At 39.1% G+C, this 20,975-nt stretch overlaps 4 protein-coding genes across 8 annotated transcripts; 3 read left to right on the forward strand and 1 right to left on the reverse strand.

Annotated features, from left to right (window-relative positions):
• Nucleotides 1–1,065: 1,065 nt before the first annotated feature.
• Nucleotides 1,066–6,954, reverse strand: LOC116259947 (uncharacterized). The gene is made up of 10 exons (XM_050079382.1): nt 6,672–6,954; nt 4,802–4,926; nt 4,583–4,620; nt 4,032–4,142; nt 3,767–3,846; nt 2,736–2,772; nt 2,348–2,389; nt 1,649–1,767; nt 1,420–1,465; nt 1,066–1,341 (listed from the first exon to the last, which is right to left on the reverse strand). The coding sequence occupies exons 1-8, from the start codon at nt 6,900–6,902 to the stop codon at nt 1,682–1,684; spliced, it is 750 nt and encodes a 249-aa protein (XP_049935339.1). The 5' UTR covers nt 6,903–6,954; the 3' UTR covers nt 1,066–1,341; nt 1,420–1,465; nt 1,649–1,681.
• A 3,343-nt stretch (nt 6,955–10,297) lies between these two features.
• Nucleotides 10,298–11,055, forward strand: LOC116260917 (uncharacterized). Its single transcript, XM_031639453.2, has one exon. The coding sequence runs from the start codon at nt 10,431–10,433 to the stop codon at nt 10,899–10,901; it is 471 nt and encodes a 156-aa protein (XP_031495313.1). The 5' UTR covers nt 10,298–10,430; the 3' UTR covers nt 10,902–11,055.
• A 1,487-nt stretch (nt 11,056–12,542) lies between these two features.
• On the forward strand, nt 12,543–17,291 carry LOC116259778 (uncharacterized). Of its 5 annotated transcripts, XM_031637686.2 has the most exons (6): nt 12,543–12,993; nt 13,113–13,164; nt 14,204–14,334; nt 15,274–15,365; nt 15,493–15,570; nt 17,110–17,291. In XM_031637686.2, the coding sequence occupies exons 3-6, from the start codon at nt 14,233–14,235 to the stop codon at nt 17,243–17,245; spliced, it is 408 nt and encodes a 135-aa protein (XP_031493546.1). In that variant the 5' UTR covers nt 12,543–12,993; nt 13,113–13,164; nt 14,204–14,232; the 3' UTR covers nt 17,246–17,291. The 5 variants fall into 5 exon arrangements, with proteins under 5 accessions (XP_031493546.1, XP_031493545.1, XP_049935368.1 ...); XM_031637685.2 differs by lacking the exon at nt 13,113–13,164; XM_050079411.1 differs by lacking the exon at nt 13,113–13,164 and having other exon boundaries at nt 15,274–15,332.
• Nucleotides 17,292–18,861: 1,570 nt separating this feature from the next.
• Nucleotides 18,862–20,393, forward strand: LOC116259777 (tetraspanin-8-like). Its single transcript, XM_031637683.2, has 2 exons — nt 18,862–19,553; nt 19,960–20,393. The coding sequence occupies exons 1-2, from the start codon at nt 19,050–19,052 to the stop codon at nt 20,245–20,247; spliced, it is 792 nt and encodes a 263-aa protein (XP_031493543.1). The 5' UTR covers nt 18,862–19,049; the 3' UTR covers nt 20,248–20,393.
• Nucleotides 20,394–20,975: the final 582 nt, after the last annotated feature.

The following is a 20,975-nucleotide window of genomic DNA, read 5'->3' on the forward strand; positions in this document are numbered from 1 at the left end:
GGGATATTGATTTTGACAAATACGTGAAAACATTCTCCGACTGGACCATAGCTTATTCTTTTTGACAGAACTCGTATGGTTCATATATTTGTTAGTACTTCAGTTACATCTCTTTTTATGCTGAATCACTTTTCAACGGAAAAGTTGACGTGGTAAGAGCAGCGAGACCCCTTGGGAATGTTTTCCTTACCCTGACTTAGTAAGAGCCAAACTATGACAGTCCGTCAAGTTGATCAGCGGCAGCCCACTTAATCATGCCTAAGCTCTAGTCCTCAAATCATCAATTTTCGTTGATCAATCTTGTGTAGGGTGGCAACTTGGTCTGTTTCAAACAATAAAATACGTTGGATGACTTGCTATTAAGATCCATTTCCGATCGGTTCTTGTGAATCTAATCAAAACCTTCTTGTAAGTTGCCTTCTGCTTTCTATGGGGCTGCGAAGTGCGATTATAATTGTTCGCATTTCCAAAAGACCGTAGGGGAATAGTAACATGCTGAATTATCCCAAAATTTTCATAGTAGATACATGGAACAGTGTGTTACTATTCTCATTGCAAAACAACTCGTTAAGAAACATTTGGTACTCAGCCATGGAAATTTAAACGTGTACTTTCCACGCCTTTACATGCACCATGGAAATGGAATGCATAGGGCAATGCCTTGGGCTATAATGGATTGAGGTCATAACGGGCGTCATGAAAGAAGAGTTAAAAAGGACGCGGCATCACCCAACCCATCCTTGGTCCAATTCGCGCAGCAGCCAATGTGCATCAGTTTTATTCCGTCCAAGCCTCTTTTTCTTGCCTTTTTCTCTTAAATGTAAATAAAATCGAACATGTAGCAACACTCTTTCCAGTGTACAACAAGAATTTCAACACAGGTTTAAGCGATAAATATAAACCTGTTTTGAAATTCTTGATCCCCTCTTCAGCTTCTTTCAATTTTGTCAGATGTCCTTTTGGTTCAAGGCCTTTGGTCCAACTTCCCAGTCAGGTTGTTCGACACCTTCAAAAGCTAAATCGGAAGATGGATTACCATGGTCGACTCCAAGTGTAACAGCCATATCAATATGGTGGTCCAAGCTGACCCAACTTCATCTACATTAAGCAGCATAAAAAGCTTAACAAAGCTACATCCAAGTTGCCATTTTACAAAGCCACCGTTACTACTATCGTTAGAAATGCAAGCAAGCATCATGGCAACAAACAACCAAATTGCCCTGGAAAGTTGCTAGGTCGCAGAACCTGCAATGGCAGCACTATGAGCAGCTAGCCATGTGGCGTCAAGAATAATAATGCTCGACGTCTTTATAAAGCAACAGAGTCCTGCATCATCTGAACCTGTAACGCGGGTTGCAAAATTAATATTTCTATACCTAATTCAGACAATCTACCGGAGGATCTTTGAAGATGACTTACAGAAAGGCAAGGCACACAATCACGTTGCGCAAAGTAGTCTAGAAACCTGAAATAAAGACCAAATGAAAAGGTGATTGCAGAAGCATAAAGGAAAGAACCTAAGACAGTTGGTTATCTCATTATTGAAAGTTTTTGTCAGCGGCAGCTTCTTCTTCAAAGACCTGAATTGTGGCTGCATCAAAAATCATCCGAAGTTGTTCAAATAAGCTAGAGGATAACAAATACATACAGTACTTGGATCTCCAGGTTCTGTTACAAGATGCTACTCAACAGAACCGACTTTCCTTTGTCTTCTTCTAGATATTATTTCTGCAGCCCAAGCCTTCCCCACATCAGTTTGGAATTTTCCTGTTAATTTTTCAATAGTCAGCAGAAGCTACAAAAGAGCAAAAGTTAATGCACTCATTCTGAGGGAGCCAAGGCTGGACAAATGCATGCTAGCTTTGATGGATCACTATGCAGATTCAACAGAAAGAGATACCAATGCTAAAATTTGGGATCTGAGGATGTGCAAGCACGTGGAGAAAAACTAACAGGTATAGAGGCCAAATTTTGGACTCCAGGAAGTTGAGAGATTTAAACGTCTGTACTTTGCTCAAGAATATAACATGCCTATTATCCCATTGGAGTGGATTAAAAAGGTCAAAAAAAGATAAGGAGGTAAATCTAGCAGGTGGCAAGGTACCACTCGCCAAATTAGTTGCTTCTTTTGTGACCATGTTGAACATCCTAAGTTCATTAATCATGATGACAGAACGTGGACCAAATTAAATGAAATTTTCCTACATGGGTCTCCAAAAGCATCAGTTGCTGCCATTCATCATGATAACAATATATGAAGACATTCTGTGACCATGCAAAAAGCACAGATACATAAGAATATGCCAAAGGAAAAGCAAAGTTGGAAGCCATATGATGAGTTATCAACCTGCTGTAGATTCAAAAAACTCCTCCAGATTCCGTCCTTGTTCTGCATGCAGCACAAAAAAGCACAAGACCCAATCAACCAACATAACAATTTATACTCACACAGTAGAGGTATAAAAAGGAAAGTCTCAGTGCAGGCATAATCAATTTATTCATCATAGATTGCATGGTTAAAATTATGACTTTTTTTCTTAAATTCCTGTTTCCAGTTTTTTTTTTTAGAATCTAGTATCTGATTGACACACGTTCACTAACTCAAGATTATGAAGAACAAATTTGACTCGTTTAAGGAGACAAATGAAGAGAATTTATGAAGACAGAATTAAGGAAAGTTAACTACAAAGAACTTGAACCACTCAAAGAATTTTTCAAGAGCATGTACACCATACCACTTTCATATTCTAACGCCTGAAGTATCATCTCAACCTGAAAAGCGCAAGGGAAACCAGTGAATTAAATATTTCCAAATTCATAAGATTAAAAAAAAAGTTAATCACATAAAAATATAGTACAATAAGTAACAGATAAGAATATTTTGGATTTTAATTTAGAACCATCATTGGATTAGAACTTGGAAGTTGGAATTTAGAAATATTCTAAATAGGGTTAGATTGGTAATCTGATGCTACTATTTCTGCAGCTTCAAGACTCGAATTACTCAGATACCTGATGTAAGCAGGATCAGTTAATGCCACTAATTCACTATAAGGCATGTTAGGTTCCAAGAGATACTCTACAATAGATTGTCCATCTTTTGGTAGCATGCCTTTCTCTGATTACATAATCTGACTTGCGTCAATAAAGTAATCAAATTATCCAGTCACAAAAGTCCAACATTTCAGGTGTGATTTAGTCCAAGGATAACTGATCCACACGAACTAATTGACTAGACGACCAAAATAAGGTTCAACATAGAGTACTGCTGGAGCAAAGGATGGAAAAGTGAAGTTCGAATAAGCAATAAAATTAGACAAAAGATGTGCCTATCAGTAGATTGAACCTACATTTACTGAGTAACTGAACCATGCAATAAGAGGAAAGCTCCAGAAGCCTTCGGCTTCAAGTGCATAGGATGAAAACCGAGAACCAAAAATTCAACAAATAAACCAGAAATTGGGATGAGTGAACAAGCCATGGAATAGACACTTTGCTGCTCAGATAATAACATTTTGCTGCTAACGAAGCTCCAGAAGCCTTCGGCTTCAAATGCATAGGATGAAAACCGAGAACCAAAAATTCAACAAATAAACTAGAAATTGGGATGAGTGAACAAGCCATGTAATAGACACTTTGCTGCACAGATAATAAGATTTTGCTGCTAACGAACTATCTTAAATGTCATCATCATTGGTCCATCAAGAAAGTGTGCAGAAATTCTTTAAACCCTCAGCTTCAGGAGCACACAAAGATGATAAATTACCTTGTCAAAATCTTTGACGAGCTTTGCTTCTAAAGTTGAGTTTTCCTCATATTCCATCCACAGCTCGGAAAGTTCCTCAGCTACATCATGAACACGGACATGACACAAAGTTTAATTCAATCTAAGAGTATTGGATAGCTCATAAATCATACGGAAAACAAACCTGGAAGTAAAATGTGCATTACAAAGCAAAACAAGGTCGAAGCAACTCCCTACAAGTATGACTATTTCTATTTAAAGCAGTTAATTATAGCAGATGAAATACCTCTGGGGCCTCCACCAAGTAGTTTACACATGTGCTCAAGTGCCTCTCTTTCTCTACGACTCTTTTCAGCCTTTGGTATGCCATCAGAAGGTGCAATATCACCAACAATAGCTGCTTACAGCATCAGACTATCAGTAAATCACATAAGACATGCATTTAAAAACAATGATCACATACAACAATGCTGTTCAAATCAATACAGCTTTTCAACTCAATGCATCATGGCATTGATGATCAGTTCACAATTTATCCTTACTTGAATCATGAATGTTCATAAAGATAGTAAATATAGGACTAGTCAGTAGCTTGTGATTTAAAAATTATAAAATTTAGCAATTCCAAGTTCCTCCAATTGAAAGAAAAATCCATACTACATAGACATGTCGAACCAGGTGGAATTAACTTGTGTTTTCCACAAAATAGCACCACAAAGTAGAAAATAGCAGAATAGGTAGTCTGATGCTAACTGTAAAATACACTAAAAATCACATTTATCTTCACTCACAACACATTATTCTGAAAAGAACCATCAAAAGCATGTGATATCCCACCTTCAGCAATATCATGTACTATAGCCAGTTTTATACACCTGAAAGAACCAAATGCCAAAGAAAAGGTTATTGCAACTTGGGTGAAGCTCAATTTATTCCACACAAGGGAAGACTGGAATGCTGCATATGGATTATGGCAGAGTAACAAAGTAACTTGGTTGAAATATTTTTATGGTATGCATACAAAAAATAGATATAGCACCACTTTCAACCTCAAACCTGTCTCTGTTCACGCCAGGAATATCTGCTGCAATAAGTGCCATAATCCCCATCCTGTACATGTGATCAGATATTGATTCAGGATTTTCTATACCACGACGAACCCAGCCTGTTCTTTTTGTAATCTGAAACAGATAAAACACAGTTGAGGTTTGTCAAGAGAGCGTAAAGAAATTTATAAGTAAAAAATTTAAAAATATTATGCAACTCCATAAACAATTGTCACAAGGTCCGTACTGAGTTTGATAAGAAGAAACTAAGTAAATATTCTATCGACAGTTTTAGATGCCAGGGTAAAACACAAGAGCTAGCCATCCACCTCAAACATTGGTGCTGAAAGAAGTCTACCGAAAGATCTTATAGTTTAACAGGGTGCTGAAAAGACTATGTGTTAAGCATGTCGCAGAAAGACGTCACAATTGTTTCTATTATTGCTTATTGCAGCCATATTCCCTTTCAGCAAGATTACTTTTGAAAGGAAACAGAATGATGTGAAAGAAGCAAATAAAGATGGAGGAAATAGGGGAAAACATGTTAATAGTCTATTATTGGTCGTTAGTTAGCAGTCAAAAGACTCAAAACTCAAAAGTTCAAAACCATATAAATGTTTCAACGGCTACAATCCAAACTCTTTTAGTTTGTTGAAATTGTTGCAAGGACATCAATATCAAATAAAGCAATGGGTACATACACCTAAATCTGGTAGAGAAATGAACATTTGAGTAATCATGCAATACCCTGTGTTGAGAAGAGGACTTAAGAATAGTCACATATTGACCATCTTGAGAAAAAACGAGGATTTTAAAACCCAATTGCCCAACTACCAATCACCCTGGTTCATAGCCTTTCTAGACAATAAATATACAGGATGGTTGGGATATGGGAGACCAAGTTTGTGGGTAAGTTTTGAGCCAGCTCATTACGGTTCATATTAAAGCCAGAGCCAAGTTCAACACCTGGACCTAAAACCTCACACGCATAGATGTATGTGCCTTAACGGAGGTAAATTGTAAGACTGTGCTAAAAAGAAATTAAAAACAACTCTATATTTATCATCTTGAGAAAATATGACGGGTTTTGAAAGCCAGGTACTTGACTACCAGCTATTTCTTGTTTGCAGCTTTTTTCAGTACGGTGCAGACTATGCGGCAAGCATTTGGACCAGTTCTGGGCCGGACCATTACAAACCACAAGCAACAATACCAAAAAGTGAACCTATAAAAGAATAATTCATTCTTGTTCATTGCTTGTGAGCACACTTATAACTTGTTCCTGCAGTGCTAAAACCCTCATCACCTTCAAATCCAATATAAATATATAAGAAAGCTACCAAGAATATGATCGGTAAGCTACCAAGAATATGATCCGTGGCAATGCCCTCATTACTAAAGTGCACCAAAAAGAATTGAATTTCAGTCAAACATAGCATCTTAAATCGAAAGGGATATACCAAGTTCACTAATTTCAGCAAAAAAACCACGACGAATCCAAAGAACGAGAATGTCGAATAAAAATGCCTTGTAACAAAAATAAAATCAAAATGACCTCCTAACTTGATACACAATCACAAATCTCTTAATCAGACAACAACCCACAAGTATTTTCGTTCTCTAGATATACTCAAAATCCCGTTGCAAAGAACGGCCACCGAAAGAAGAAAATCCCAGTCTCCCACATCAACAAAATATAGACTCATTCCAGTGAATTCTTGAAACTACAGGGATTCATGATCAGTCAGTGAAGAAAGTAAAGGTTCAGTTTGATTCCCTGAACTAACAGGAACCAACATAATCAACATACAAAAATTATTCAATAGGTCAAGAAGCAAAACACGATACAAGTGGGGAGATAATAAGATGAGGATGAGTACCTTGAGGCGATGGCATAGCGAAAGGAAATCAATGGCGGAGGAAGGGGACGGTGTATCGCTCTGGGGGTTCTTGCATTCGGACGAAGATGAGGAGCTGTCGTTTTTGGAGCTCAGAGACGCCATAAAAGAGCTGCCTCTGCGTAGCGACGACGGGAAACGAAGGCTGGCGGCGGTGGAGGGGCAAATGGAGGAGAGGAGGATGGATTTGCAGAATGGTCGACTAACACCCATTTCTACCGCGTTCTCCCGCCTAGTCTGCTATCCTTGTTGGGACGCGCATTTCTTGGGATTGCATTTTTATTAGTACATTTGTGTTTTTTTGGTACATATATTTTTATCTTATTAATATGATTAAACCGACAAATTTTCTATTCGTTATAAGTTCATATACACACCAACAAAGTCGTTTTCTTGAATGTCTCATACCCGTTAAAATTCTAAGCGAGGGAACATTTATTCTCTTATTGTTTCAAGTCGTGGATGTAAGAGGGTTTTCCTTGAACCATGTGAATATTTGTGTTGTTTGTTTTATGATTATTTACTTGTACAGTTGTACTTCTTATATCGGTGCACATAAGAGTAATTTGTTTTCCCAACACGCGATTATATGCATCAGTGATTAATTTTGAAAGCACACTTCAAAAGTTAATATATTTGGTCTGCAAATATGTTGCATCCAAACTTGTAAGTGATCATTTAACATGCTATGCTATAGAACTAGAAGAATTTGAGGAGCTTATTCTTTGCTAGCTACGCCTCTTCACAAGCTGCATATTGGTACCATTCTGTTGGTGAAGCTCTTGAGACCATTTTCATATATGCAACTTGAAATTTTACAAAAACAATGTTAGGATATTCACATATTCAGATTCAAAGATAAACTAAAAAAGTTATATTTGAATTCGAATCTGAATTTAAAATCCAATTTCACAATACAAATTCAATCCATATCTAATTTTTACATTCACATCCAAATCTGCATCAGAATTTTGAACCAAATCTAACCAATTTTTAAGGGTGTTGGAAATATGATATTTGTTTAAAACCAAGTTTGAACCGAACGTGATAAGATGTTTATATATATTCAAATCTGAATGCAATCAGATGTCATTTCTTAGATGTGAATTTGATCCAATTTCTTAATCAGATATTCATTTTTTTTTTCCATATCCAATTTTTTTTGGAACAATTCTGTCAGATATCTAATCCAAATCGGTTGAATCCATATCCTTGTTTTTCCAGATTAGCTTGGACTAATAAGAATGCAAATCCAACTACTGAATCTGGATTTTAGTATGCCTGCAGGGGTTGAGTTTGGACTTCTATTCAGATTTGGCTGTAGAACGGTTAGTATTGGAGTTCGTCCTACTTTTGTCAAACTTTGGGAATCAGAACTGGTCTCAATATTCAAATCATAGTTGGCAAGCTCGCTGGGCGGACTCGAGTAAGCTCAGATCACCAAGAAATCAGGTCACGAGTCAAGATTGGCTTGACTAGTCCCTAACTCATCCTTGACTCGGTTCGATTCAACCTGACTTTCCCCTGACTCGGCCTGATCCGGCCCGACTCGCCTGATTCAGCTGCAGGGACTTACTATGGTTATTTGAATACTCAACCGAGTCACGAGTGGACTTGCTAACCCAGTGACCCGGTCATCTGTCGATCTAAGTTCGAGTCACAGATTTGCCAAGTATGCTTTATATGTTTTGAAAGATTCCTGTCAAGAACATTCCAATCGACAGAAAGAAAGAGATCCTGAACTTGCCCAGAATTTGAGATGGGCTAAGTCCCTTGCCGGTAGCTTGAAGATGGGCCCTGTATCAAAACCCCGAATATGTTCTCATCCAAAACCAGATCCTACTTGGGTGCACACCGACAACATCATGGTCATCGTCAATTATGATGCACCACCATGATGGTTTCTCCAGCACATGGAGCATCATATCTAATAATTATAAGCACCATAAAAACTCTTGCGTTGAAAAGGGAAATTAAATGCATGATGCCTTTCAAAAGGCAATGACGGCCTGCGCCATAACATCATCGTTGGCATGTATCACTATAATCATAATGTGCCTCATGATAACCATCGAATCAAATCATGACCATGGTCTCACATACGGATAGTTTATCGCATGATAATTCATTAAGTTCATCTTAGATGACAGTCAGGACAAGTAGAACCCCTTTTGTGTGTGTTTGAATAGCAGAGCTTCTAGGCTTTGGAAGGTTAAAATTTCACCATGATAGAAATAGAAAGTGAAAATCTTTGGAGGTGAATGCAGTATGGTGCGTCCGATGCAACTCGCTGGTTAATAACGTCTCCTGATTTTTTGTCCAAGGTTCCAGAACTGGTAGATGTAGAAAGAAAAAATAACATTTCTGATCTCCCGATCTTTTTAATAGGAGACAACAAAAACGAGGATTAAGCTCAATTTGTGAAGGTACATCAAGCGACTGTCATTGTTTTCTTCCTTTCACCCGCTGTTCCAGAGAACTCTCAGTGTATAAATACAAGCCTTCCTATCCATTCCTCTCTCTCTCTATAAAACGACCACGATGGGTGTATGAAACTCTTCCTGATCTCGATTCCTTTCTTGATCTGCTTACTTGAGAGCCGGGAGATCTATGACTTGTTCCTATTCATGCACGTATGCATGGCATTTTCCCCCTCTGAAAGATTCATGACTTTCTCCTATTGCCTATACATGGAGAATGGTAAATGAGCTGAACAATCATCTCCTTCTCAAATGGAGCAGAACTGAACTTGAACTCACAGACAAGTGCAACCTTATGGAGCTAGATGACTTATTCATAAGGCAAACAGACCCATACATGTACACAAATGCACGACACACATTTAACACAAAAGAATACCTTCCTTTTGTGCATGCTCTGTGAATCTTTAACCAGTTGGCTTATTTAAGCAAAGAACCTGCACTCTAAAACTTTATTAGTTCCATGCAAGTCAAAGAAATGTGTTATGTATGATCTAAAGTATGAAACAAACACTAAGGAAGCTGGAACAAACTATTTGATAAATTGTTTCTATTGCGAAACGACTCTTAAATACGATATATTATTGTTTCCTTTCCTTACTTTATATCACACAACAAAAGCTTGCCACTGTATATAATATGCCAGCTTTCCCACTCCTACTAACTGATCTGTTGAGATACGAAAGGCACTGTCGGATTGCACCTTTTCAATTGCAGAGGGAATCGAGGACTAATTAAACCAACCAATGACGTGTCAATAAATGAGGACACAGCGCTCATACGAAACTGGCAAATGCTTTCCGAGCCACAAAGTTTTATCACTCAAAGCGCCATAGGGAAGGAAAAAGTCCAACTCCACTTAGCCTTATGCAATTATACAGGCGTGCATGCACTCATTATCACTTTCGGTGGAGCACTATCTCTCTAACCTAACTCTCTCTCTCCTCTCTATTTCAAACACACACACACATATATATATATATATAAAGTGAAGTGGACCTACTTAATGGGCTTGCTCCTGAACCCAAGTGGGGTCCATGACCACCAACCACATCTCGTTTTAATATTAAAATTTTCATATTTTGTCATAAACGAAAGCCAGGAATAAGCTATAAATAGGACGCCAATCCCATTTGATTCTTCATAGAAAGTAGCCACACGATACCTCGGTCTCACTCTCACTGGCCTGACCTTCCATCCCATCTTTCTTTCTTTCTTTCTTTCTTCTCACTAATTATAAGCCTTAGAAACCTTTGTGAAGATGTTTCGCGCCGTGGCCTTTGCCATGCTTCTTGTTGCTTCAGCTTCTGTGTTGGAGGCAGAGGGGAGGATATCTAGGAAGGACCTGGGCCTGGACTTGGGCGGCGTCGGAATTGGGTTGGGTGCAGGCCTAGGGCTTGGTTTAGGTGGCGGCAGTGGCGCAGGTTCTGGCTCAGGCTCGGGCTCAGGTTCGGGGTCTGGGTCTGGTTCAGGCTCAGGTTCGGGGTCTGGTTCTGGTTCAGAAGCGGGCTCATACGCAGGGTCCTATGCTGGTTCACGATCTGGTTCGGGTTCTGGTTCAGGTGAAGGGCATGGCTATGGAGAGGGCTATGGCTCGGGCCATGGTTCAGGGTCTGGGCGGGGATATGGAGAAGGTTCTGGCTATGGCCGTGGGTCTGGATCGGGTTCAGGATCTGGCTATGGTCAGGGTGAAGGATACGGCTCCGGCTATGGCAGTGGACATGGCAAGTAGGCGAGAGATCAGTGAATGGAAATGAAAAAAAAAAAAAGATTTTAGTCTATATGTAACGATTACGTATAAATAAAAGGCAATGTGGCTATGTGTTTGTATGAAGACAATGTTACGTGTTTGTATGAAGATATGTTGGACATGAATCTTAATTTTACCAGTTGGCTTACAAAGAGATTTTATAAAACATATATGCTTGATTTTCTTAGATATCTGTCAACATATACATGACCCTGGCACTACAATATGACATCGTAGGTTCATAAGTAAATCCGGGAAATCAGTTATTAGGGGTTAGAGCTGATAGGCGTTTAATTAGAATAATTTGAATGAAATAAAGTTTTTTATACGTAAGCATCGATGCTTGCTCATAATAAGGGTATCATCATACTCACTCTTTCTTCTTCATGGGTAAGCTGAGGTTAGAGAGACTACGACTAATAACAAATAGTTTCATGTTGCAACAAGGTGAATCTCGGAAACTATTTAGCTCTCAGAAAGTCCGAACCTAACATACATCAACTATTAATATACGTGATAGATTTCGAAAACGTAACAGTGGGTCTCATTGATACTCATTAATTTCTCTGGCTCCAATTTATGCTTAATGATCTATTTGCCCAATAGGTTTGATAGGTAAGCAATAAAACCTGATGGCACAGATAAGCCATGATCAGCTGCTTGGTTCATTTATCAATTCAAAGAACTGTGGCATGCACTACCGGAATTCTACTCTTTACTGACGCAAAACGAATTATCAGCAAAGAGGGAAAGATGATCTTAGAGACTTAGATCCCATTTGAGAAGTGAGTTGACAGACGGCCAGATATACTTTAAGGATGTCTTTGATTAGCTTTGATTCTCTTTGATTTAAGATAGACCCTCCTCATTGAACTTTTACCAATGTAAAACATAAAATAAGAATCTCAAAGTATTGCCATGGATTTTAGTTCGAATCTTTTTGCAACATTAAAATATTTCACATTAGATCCCTGCATCCAAAATGTGAAGTAATACTTAGTGCTTCTGCCGTCCCTACTTCAACTCGAACTCTATTCCCGAAAATACCAATTTCTTGACATCCCTATACTTTGTATCTCAATGGTAGATGAGATCTTAAAGCAATTTTTGTGATGGTTGCTATATATCATTGGGAATGATGTCCATGTGTACACGACATTCTTGTTCTGCAAATGTGCGCTAGCATGCATTTCTGGCCACAATTTTTATCGCTGCGGCCAGTCACAAGATCTCCAACCCCTCTAAGCCCAACGCAGCAAGCACTCAACTTTCCATTGATCACTATCACTAACCTAACACATCATTTTCAAATCTTTCTTTTACTTAGCACTAAGCAAAGTAAAAAAAACATGAGGTCACGTCACTCAGCGTTTGTTTTTCGTAAGTGACAAGCCTCCAAGATCGTCCAATATTATGGTAAGGCTAATAAACCAAATCTGCGATCACCAATTTTAAGTGTGTAAAACAAGAGCTGACTTGATCTCCACGAGTTTGAAAAAGGAAGATTGCTTTACATGAGACTATCTTCGTTTATGAGCTAAAATAAGCCATGAAAGATTGAAGTGATGAAAGGAAAAAGAAAGATTTCTTATTGAATCCAACTGCTCGAATCAGATTTGTTTGAATGCCAAATTGCATCTGAAGGATTGACATCAGTACTTGAAGACAGGAGCATCCATTTGATGAGTGCAAGTGAAATTTATGGAAAATTATGGACCACTCGATTAACCAGAGAAGGGGTTGGCTCTTGGTTGAGATTTCTCTCACCTTTTTTTTTTTGCCGGACCCATGTGACCATGTAAAACACCCGACCCGATCTGTTTGTACCCTTACACAAAACCAGCCTCAGCCGCCGCCGGCCACTTGACGACCGATGACTCCCAAGCGCCGGCCGCACACGGTCATGACGGCAGTTTATTCCCCATGGTACACTCAGATAGGCCTCCGAAGAAGTCCCATTTTTTGCGTAAACTTATGGATAATTCGGTAAATCACCTAATCATCAACGTGCCTCCCTTCCCTGCGGCAACTCCCTGGCGGGTTTGAGGAAGTCAGGATGGCGGGAGCAATCCAGGTGATTTAGTTTATGCTTATCATAGGTGTGTGTTAAGGGCTAAATTCTTCTCCTGAATTTTAAAATTTCATTTTTTATTTTTGGAAACATTTTCAGTATTTTTTCTGTTGTTGGGACAGAAACTGATGTCCATTTGATTGGTCGGTCGGAGGATACGTCAGTTTGTTCCGGGTTTGCACTTCTGGATTTGGAGATTCTTGCTCATGTTTTTCGTCTTTGTTCCTTCGGATTCGTTTCTGGGGATTAATAGATTTTTTCTTTTTTCTGCAAGTAAGAGTAGTAGCCGAATCGATCTCATTGTTTCGGTTGGTTGCTCATTTAGTTGCATTTCGCTGATGATCAATAAAAAAACGAAAAATGTTGTTTTTTCTTTTACCAAAGTGGATTGCATGGTAATGTCTGAGTTCTTGCTGATTACAAATGCATTTCTGGCAATGCTGTAAGGAATCGGATATTTTGGTTCTATTTGTGCGTCGCCTTAATTTTGTTGGTAGTGTAAGCTATGTAGCAAATTTCTTCTTTGCTTTGACGTCCCGATCGAAAGAACAAAAACTTGGAGGAAAGCCACTATAAGAACATCATGGGAAATTTGTCTACCTTCATAATTATAGTTCATAGTTGTGGTTATCCATGGTTAAAGATGGTCTGCAATTTGCTTTCCTCGAATTTGGTGTTTGAAATATGCTATAAGGGGGATATATTTTTTATATGTCGAAATTGGTGTTTTTGAGATCGGGTGGGTGAACTGTTTGACTGCCGGAATGATTACTTTCAAGGTTGGGATTAACCAAGTATTGCATATGCTACTACGTAAGCACCCATCAGAGGGATCTGTGGCTGTTCTAGTTTTCTTAGTTTTTAAGTTTCCTATTATACTGAAGGACAACATTTCGGAACACTTGGCATTGGAGCATGAGCATTCGTTTGTGGGCACTTCATGTAAGAAGCCAATGCTGGAACCTACAAGTGTTCTATTCTTCTTGGCTTGTTAGTTTCTCATGATACCAAAGGACGGCATTTGGAAGACTTAGCCTTGGGGCATGACCATGTAAAAAGATCTTGAAAAAAAAAACGAACAGCGAGGAGTAATGTTCTGTTACACTATGCATGCTCTCCCTCCACCCATAATTATGTTAGAATTCGTTGGATTAGCTTTTGTTAGAAATATTTTATATATTTCACACTCTAACTAGTTCATGTTGGATCCTAGTTGTGCTTGCAATTTGCAGAATAATCCACATGGTTAAAAAGCATAATTGGTGCCTGCAAGAACTTCTCTACTCCTGGCTATGCAACTTCACTTACGCGTCAAAGTTGGAGGCCTTCAATTATCTAGCTAGAGTAAGCATCATTTGCCATAAGACTGAAGTAGTGGGAAAACTTTGTCTTGATGGCAGGGGCTTGTTACCCAGGGGTTCTATGCTAAGAAAACAAAAAAGACATGATAAAGATGCACCTCTTGGTTGGTAGTTTCAGGTTTCACCACGTCCAAAACGTTTGGTGGTTTCTCTTGTCATCAACAACATCAAAGATGTTCTTTGCTCTGTAGTTAAATACTGGTGTGCCTTTGGGTCCAAAATCAGCTTTTGTAGGTCATATAGACATTCCATTTTGACTCCCATGTTGTACACCATTATACGTGTCATATTTGGAATCTTGTAAACGTTGCTATATCCTTGAATCCTCAGCCATATCCATGCAGCCTTGCTGATCCCAATGTCATTAACAAGCTTTTCTTTTTTCCCCCCATCAAGTGCATGGCAGGTTGTTTTGAAAATACATAGAAATATTTTCAGTAATACTGGTAGCAATTCTCACTTTGGTGTAATGGGTGTGGCAGTTGCTAGCTATGATCTGGGTGAGTTTAAAAAGTGAATTAAGTCCTTCAATCATCATGATCTTGTCTATTTTTAGGCTGGGACACAATGATTACCATAACTGCATGGATTTAGAAGTTAGATTAACTCATTGTGGCTGATGTACATTTGATTATTCTTTGTTATTTGTTCATGCCGTTATGATGTTTACTTGCCTGCATCTGGATGGAATCTTTTAAGAAATCTTCTAAATTTCTAAAATTCTCCTGCTTAAGAGGTAGAAGTTGGGATTATATCCTTTGCTGTTTCTTTATTTGGAATTAAAAACTTCACAGTTCTCACAAAGAATTGTAATAGTTCATCATTTTGAAGAAAACTAATGCTTCTATCTACAAAATGAAAATTTTTTGGGTTATACCTCTTGGAGGCTAGCTTCTGATGTGCTATGTGATCTGATTCTTAGATCGGAGATGTAAAGACTGCACCATCTGATTTCTGCTTCCCAACTGCAAACCAGACAAGGCACTGTTTTACGCGCTACATTGAATTTCACAAGTGTGTTATAATTTTGTTGCTTTCTGGCTTTGATAGTCACAAGCACATATGTATATCATTAAGCAATATTCTTTCTTCAGTATGCAGCAATCGTTTAAAATGCTTATTATTTAAATTTTCAATCTAGATGTTTGGCTGCCAAAGGGACTCTGGTGAATGTGAAAGGTTTGCATGGTATTATTGTTCTCTTTGCCCAGGGGAATGGGTGAGTTCTTATCTTTGAAGTTCCATTTCTTTTCTGTGTACTGTTGGTATGAACATTTCCTCTGTGGAAAGTGATCTATCACATAAGAGAAGCAAGCTTGGATGAATTTTTTGGGTCTTTTATTTTGAATGAAATCTTCTAGTTTCTGTTAGCTCCACATCAAGCAACTAGAATTCCAGCTATATGAACCGTGGAAGTTTGTCTTAGATTTATGAAGCTATGTAGTTTTGAATTATGAATCTGAGTGCTCTGTTTCAAGCCCCTATCTATATTACCTGTGGGGAATGTGCTGTTTAGTATGCAACTGCTGTGCCATGATCTCTGGGATGATATATGTTGCATGACAATTGTGACAAACTCTTCATTGTATTAGAATTTATCAATTTGGAAGCCTCATTAATGGTTAGGCTGTGTTGTAGATTTCATTTATTTATTAGGTTTTTACTTGCCGGGACAAACCCAAAATAGGTGCCAGGAGTGATCACCATCAAATTCAGATTGCATTCTCTCTCCCTCTCTTTCTCTAGCAAAACAGACATTTAATATTTGACAGATAGGTTGAATCATGAAGCAGCCTTTGCACTCACCCGGTATTGTTGGAATGTATTTAATCTGCTTCAATCCTACAGGCCCTTACCAAGATGAATTTGGTAGGTGGAGGCCTGAAATTAGACCTGACTATGATTTGAATGCCAAGATGCTCCTCTTTTCCTTTCGCTTTTCCTTCTCTCTTTTGAAGTCTATTCTCAGGTATGGTGCTTGAATTCAAGCGTGTGCTACTCAAATGGGGGGGCGGGGTGGCGGGGACAGATACTGCTTGTTTTATAACACACACATGCACAAGCTCACATACATGGAGGAATTAGCATTGATGGCTACGTGATGGTGCTAGCTTAGCTTTACCTATCAAAGCTATCCAATCATATTTGCTCAGAACATTGACACAAATATTACTATCTTCTTAAATGTCATGTTAAAACTGAAAAAAAGGGAAAACAAAAGCAAAGTGAAAAATAATGATATTCTGAAAAACTTGCTGAAACAAAAAAGTTGTGTTTTTCTTTTGCCATTTCTTCCCATGTTTTTGGCATTTTAATATGTTTTTAAACTTTTTTAAAGGTTTATTTTAAATGTTAATAACTATTTTGAATTTTTTTGATGTTTTGGTCATAAAATTTGTAAAAAAAACTCAAAATTTCATATATTTTTTAAATTATGTCATTATATTTTTTAATTTCTTGAACTTGCAGACTTTTCCAAGTTTTTTTTTTTTTTTGAAAAAAACTTCTGAATTAATACTTGAGCAAACGTCGGCAATAAAAACCTGAAACTGATATTTGTAACAATGGTCTATAACAGCTTCAGCAATGTCAAGCTAGATGTAACTTGTTTGCTAATTAGTGTAACTTGCCTATACAATAGACTGATGTGTAAAGTGAACTGGTTGGTAAGAATTAATGGATAGGATTTCAAAGACGCTTGTGCCTGTAGGTTTGGCTTCAGGGATGCGTATTATTTTGATGTTTTTATTTCATGCAGATTGAGCGATGGAATGAACGGAGAGAAAAAGGAACATTTCCAGCAGGGCCTCTTTAAGCTGCAAGTAAACCACATCTGTTTCCAAACTGTCATTTCCTTGAATAGACATTATTTGTTTGTCTACAACAGACACTGACGATTCTCATAGAAATGGATGCTCAGCATACCATTGTTAGTGTGTTGACGATGCTAAGTGGTTTTCCTTTGGCTTTTGAGCCTGATAATTGCCAAGTATCCTTGTTTCATCAGCAGGAGATACTGAGTTACATTAACATTATTCACGTTACTTAGTTGATAATGTGGAACCTTTCAAGGACCAGACTACTTAATGGGCCCTCTCCTTGAGGGATAAGCATCAAGGGCATCCATCCACCATGGCTTACGACTATAAGACATGGCACCTTGGATATAAAGTGACAGGATTGGATCTTGTAAGTGCTTTAGCACTGTTTCTTTTTTTCCCCACTTAATATCTCATCAACTTATGATGGTATTACAAGTGAAGCACTACCATGACAATCAAGGGAAGGGAGATAATGTGTCTGGCAGCGTCTGCCTTGCTACTGTGGGGTTTAGGGCCCTTGGAAATGGCAGCGTCTGCCTTGCTACTGTGGGGTTTAGGGCCCTTGGAAATGGCAGCGTCTGCCTAACCTCAGTTTGGTACAAGACAAGGTTTCAGAAACATCCCGGCTTGTTATATATACGTCTAATGTCTTTTTTCTGGTGCCCAAAGTTGGGTTCACGTATGCTTTTAAGCGATCAGGGGTTGCTTGGGCGCCTAAAAAGTGAAAGCATTTCTTTACAATGTCGATGCTATGCCAGTCGGGCGAATGTCCATTCTCTTTTTTCTTTTCCTCAACTTTATATCCACGACCATGAATCAGCCTCATAGTTTTAATAATTTTGCTTTCGACAATTAGATAAATAATTTTGTTAGAGAAAGTTTATGTCTCCATGGCTCCTGCAACAACTTGTAGAAGGTAAGAAAGAGTTAACAACTTAATTTTATCATTAAATCAAAAATGTATTTGGCTCATTGATGAGAGCATATTCTGCATGAACTTGTGCAAGTTTTCCCTCTGTTAAACCAAAAAATAACATCAAGCAAAAGAATGGAAGTTTCATCGGTGGATACCTTAACTTGAGCGGAGGAAAACATGCATTAGTCAAATCACAGTCTCGCCTCGAAACGAAAAGCAAAGCGGACTCTTTTTCGAAAAGCATGCCCGTCAGTGAAAAGAAACAGGTCAAATTAATCATAAAGGACGATCGGATTTAGACACCCAAACACACCACTAATGAGTTTCTCCTCCTAAGAACAGGGCCTAATTATTGAACAAAAGTATTAAGTAACGTATCATGGTATGCCGGCAGATGCATTTTTTCTTTAATAACTTTATTATAATTACGGGTGACCCAGATTTGCGAAGTACTTTGCCTTCTAGATATTGGCCTATGAAGTGTTGTAGTTTTTTGAGGATTTATGGTAAGAAAGAAGTATAGGAAGTTGCAGCAATGCCATCAATTTGTATGTTATTGTAAAACTTTAGACCATTGTGTAAGGCACGCACGTTATCTTCCTATTCCTACTAGTTTTATACTTCCACTAATCCTCCTCAGCGCACCCTTTTTTAAAGACGCTTACAGAAAATTCCCAGTTTATTTATTTCCATTTTGACGCCAGCAACTTGTTGAATTTCAGAAAATGATACCCAACTTGCAAATTCTTCAGCCATCGTGAAATTATGGAAAGAAATGAGGAGTCCTCATGAAAATGACCGTTTTGCAGTTTGCACCGACGTGCACAAGTCACAACGGCAATAAGCAACCGACTCCAGACCCCATTACAATAACTGAACCAAAGAGACGATTCTCTCTCCCTCTCTCGCTCTCTCTCTCTCTCTCTCTCTCTGGGGATTCTGCCGTCGACGACCGGAACGATGGGTTTTCTGAGCAACAACCTCCTCGGCATACTCAACTTCCTGGCGTTCCTTCTCTCGATTCCCATTCTGGCCGGAGGGATATGGTTAAGCAGGAGCGCCGGCACCGCCTGCGAGGAGTTCCTGGACAAGCCCCTCACCGCCCTCGGCGTCTTTCTGCTCCTGCTGTCCCTCGCTGGCCTAATCGGCGCTTGCTGCAGGGTCAAAGTGCTCCTCTGGATCTACCTCTTCGTCATGTTCGTCCTCATAGTTTTAGTGTTCTGTTTCACCGTCTTCGCGCTGGCCGTGACGAACAAAGGCGCCGGCGAGGTGGTTTCCGGCAGGGGATACAAGGATTACCGGCTGGGTGACTATTCGAACTGGTTGCAGAAGAGGGTGAGCAACGAGGGGAACTGGAAGAGGATCAAAAGCTGCCTTCAGGAGGGCAAGGTCTGCCAGAGCATGGTCGCCGGCGTTAGCATGCCGCAAGCGCAGTTCTATGCCCAGCACCTCTCGCCCATTCAGGTATTTTATGAAAATTTAAATTGAAGGAGCATTTATTGAATGAATTTAATTAAGGGCCTGTTTGAATATTGCTGGTGAAGAACACTCCCCACTTATGTTTCAAACACGGGGGGAACCACCAAAAGTTCACATACTTTCTTTCACTCCCTGTAGATGTCCCCATACTCTTAATCCGAAAATTCACGGTCGGTAGTTGCAAAATAAACTACATGATGATATTAATCAACCGAAGGATTAAGTTGCATATTTTTTGAATGATCCCCACTATTTGCATTGAGAATATATGATCTGTAAGATTTAAAGCAACAGAAGGTGAAATGCGAGATGCCCTTTAATAGTTAAAGCCAGCTTTTGTTGAGGGAGTAATTTGGCAGTAGGTGAGTCTGAGATTGTGCGGTTTGTGCAGTCTGGGTGTTGCAAGCCGCCATCCATCTGCAACTTCACCTACAGTGGTCCGGCCAACTGGACCAAGAGCAACAATTCGTCCGGCGCCTCTGCCGATCCCGACTGTGGGACGTGGAACAACGACCCCAACTCTCTCTGCTTTGATTGCAACTCCTGCAAGGCCGGCGTGATCGACAACCTGAAGAACCACTGGAAGAAGGTGGCCGTGGTGAACATCGTCTTCCTCATGTTCCTCATCATCGTCTACTCCATCGGCTGCTCCGCCTTCCGCGGCAACAGGGGATACTGACCTTTTACTCCATCAACATTCCTCCTGCTACAGTCTCTTAATTATGGAGGACCAGTGTGTCTTATTTTCGCGTTTGTACTTCAGAAAAACAAAATTGTCTGTGGCTTAATTGTACAAAACTTTAAGAATCAAACATTTCTTTTCTTTCGAATCTAATGCAATGTGATCTCTGTAGTTTAAAGCTTAAACCAAGATATGTATTCCGGCGGGTTTTATTTGAATCGCAAGTAGGATTTTATAGGTATTAAAACGTTTGGGGGATCTAAAAATTTCATTCCTAGACCAATCAGTTGGATGCCGAAGTTTTTGAACCGTAGACATGACGCCTGTATCACTGTATGGTTAGAATATTGATGAGCAACTCACAAAGTTGTTACTAAAGTATAACTACTGCACAATACGCTGCATTCGTCGCCATCCTGCCTTCGAACTTACTACGGTTTTTCTCGTCAGATTCCATCCGTGCATGATAACGTGTACATTCAGATGATGAATTGGAGCTTTCATCTCGATTTTTATTACATTTTGTCATATAGTGAGGCAGTGTACCTGCTCTACGAATCTCATTTGTGCACAAGCTGGACATCGACCTCACTGGAATTAAACGGGAGCTTGGTTGCATGGATCTTGGCCGTTGATCTTTCATTTCAAAATGAAAGATAGAAAACATCAAGGATAAAAAGTAGTAAAATATCATGTCTCATTTTTCTATCAGTCTTTCATCTTAC

Source organism: Nymphaea colorata, chromosome 9 (genome assembly GCF_008831285.2).
Source record: "Nymphaea colorata isolate Beijing-Zhang1983 chromosome 9, ASM883128v2, whole genome shotgun sequence".
Lineage (NCBI taxonomy): Eukaryota > Viridiplantae > Streptophyta > Magnoliopsida > Nymphaeales > Nymphaeaceae > Nymphaea > Nymphaea colorata.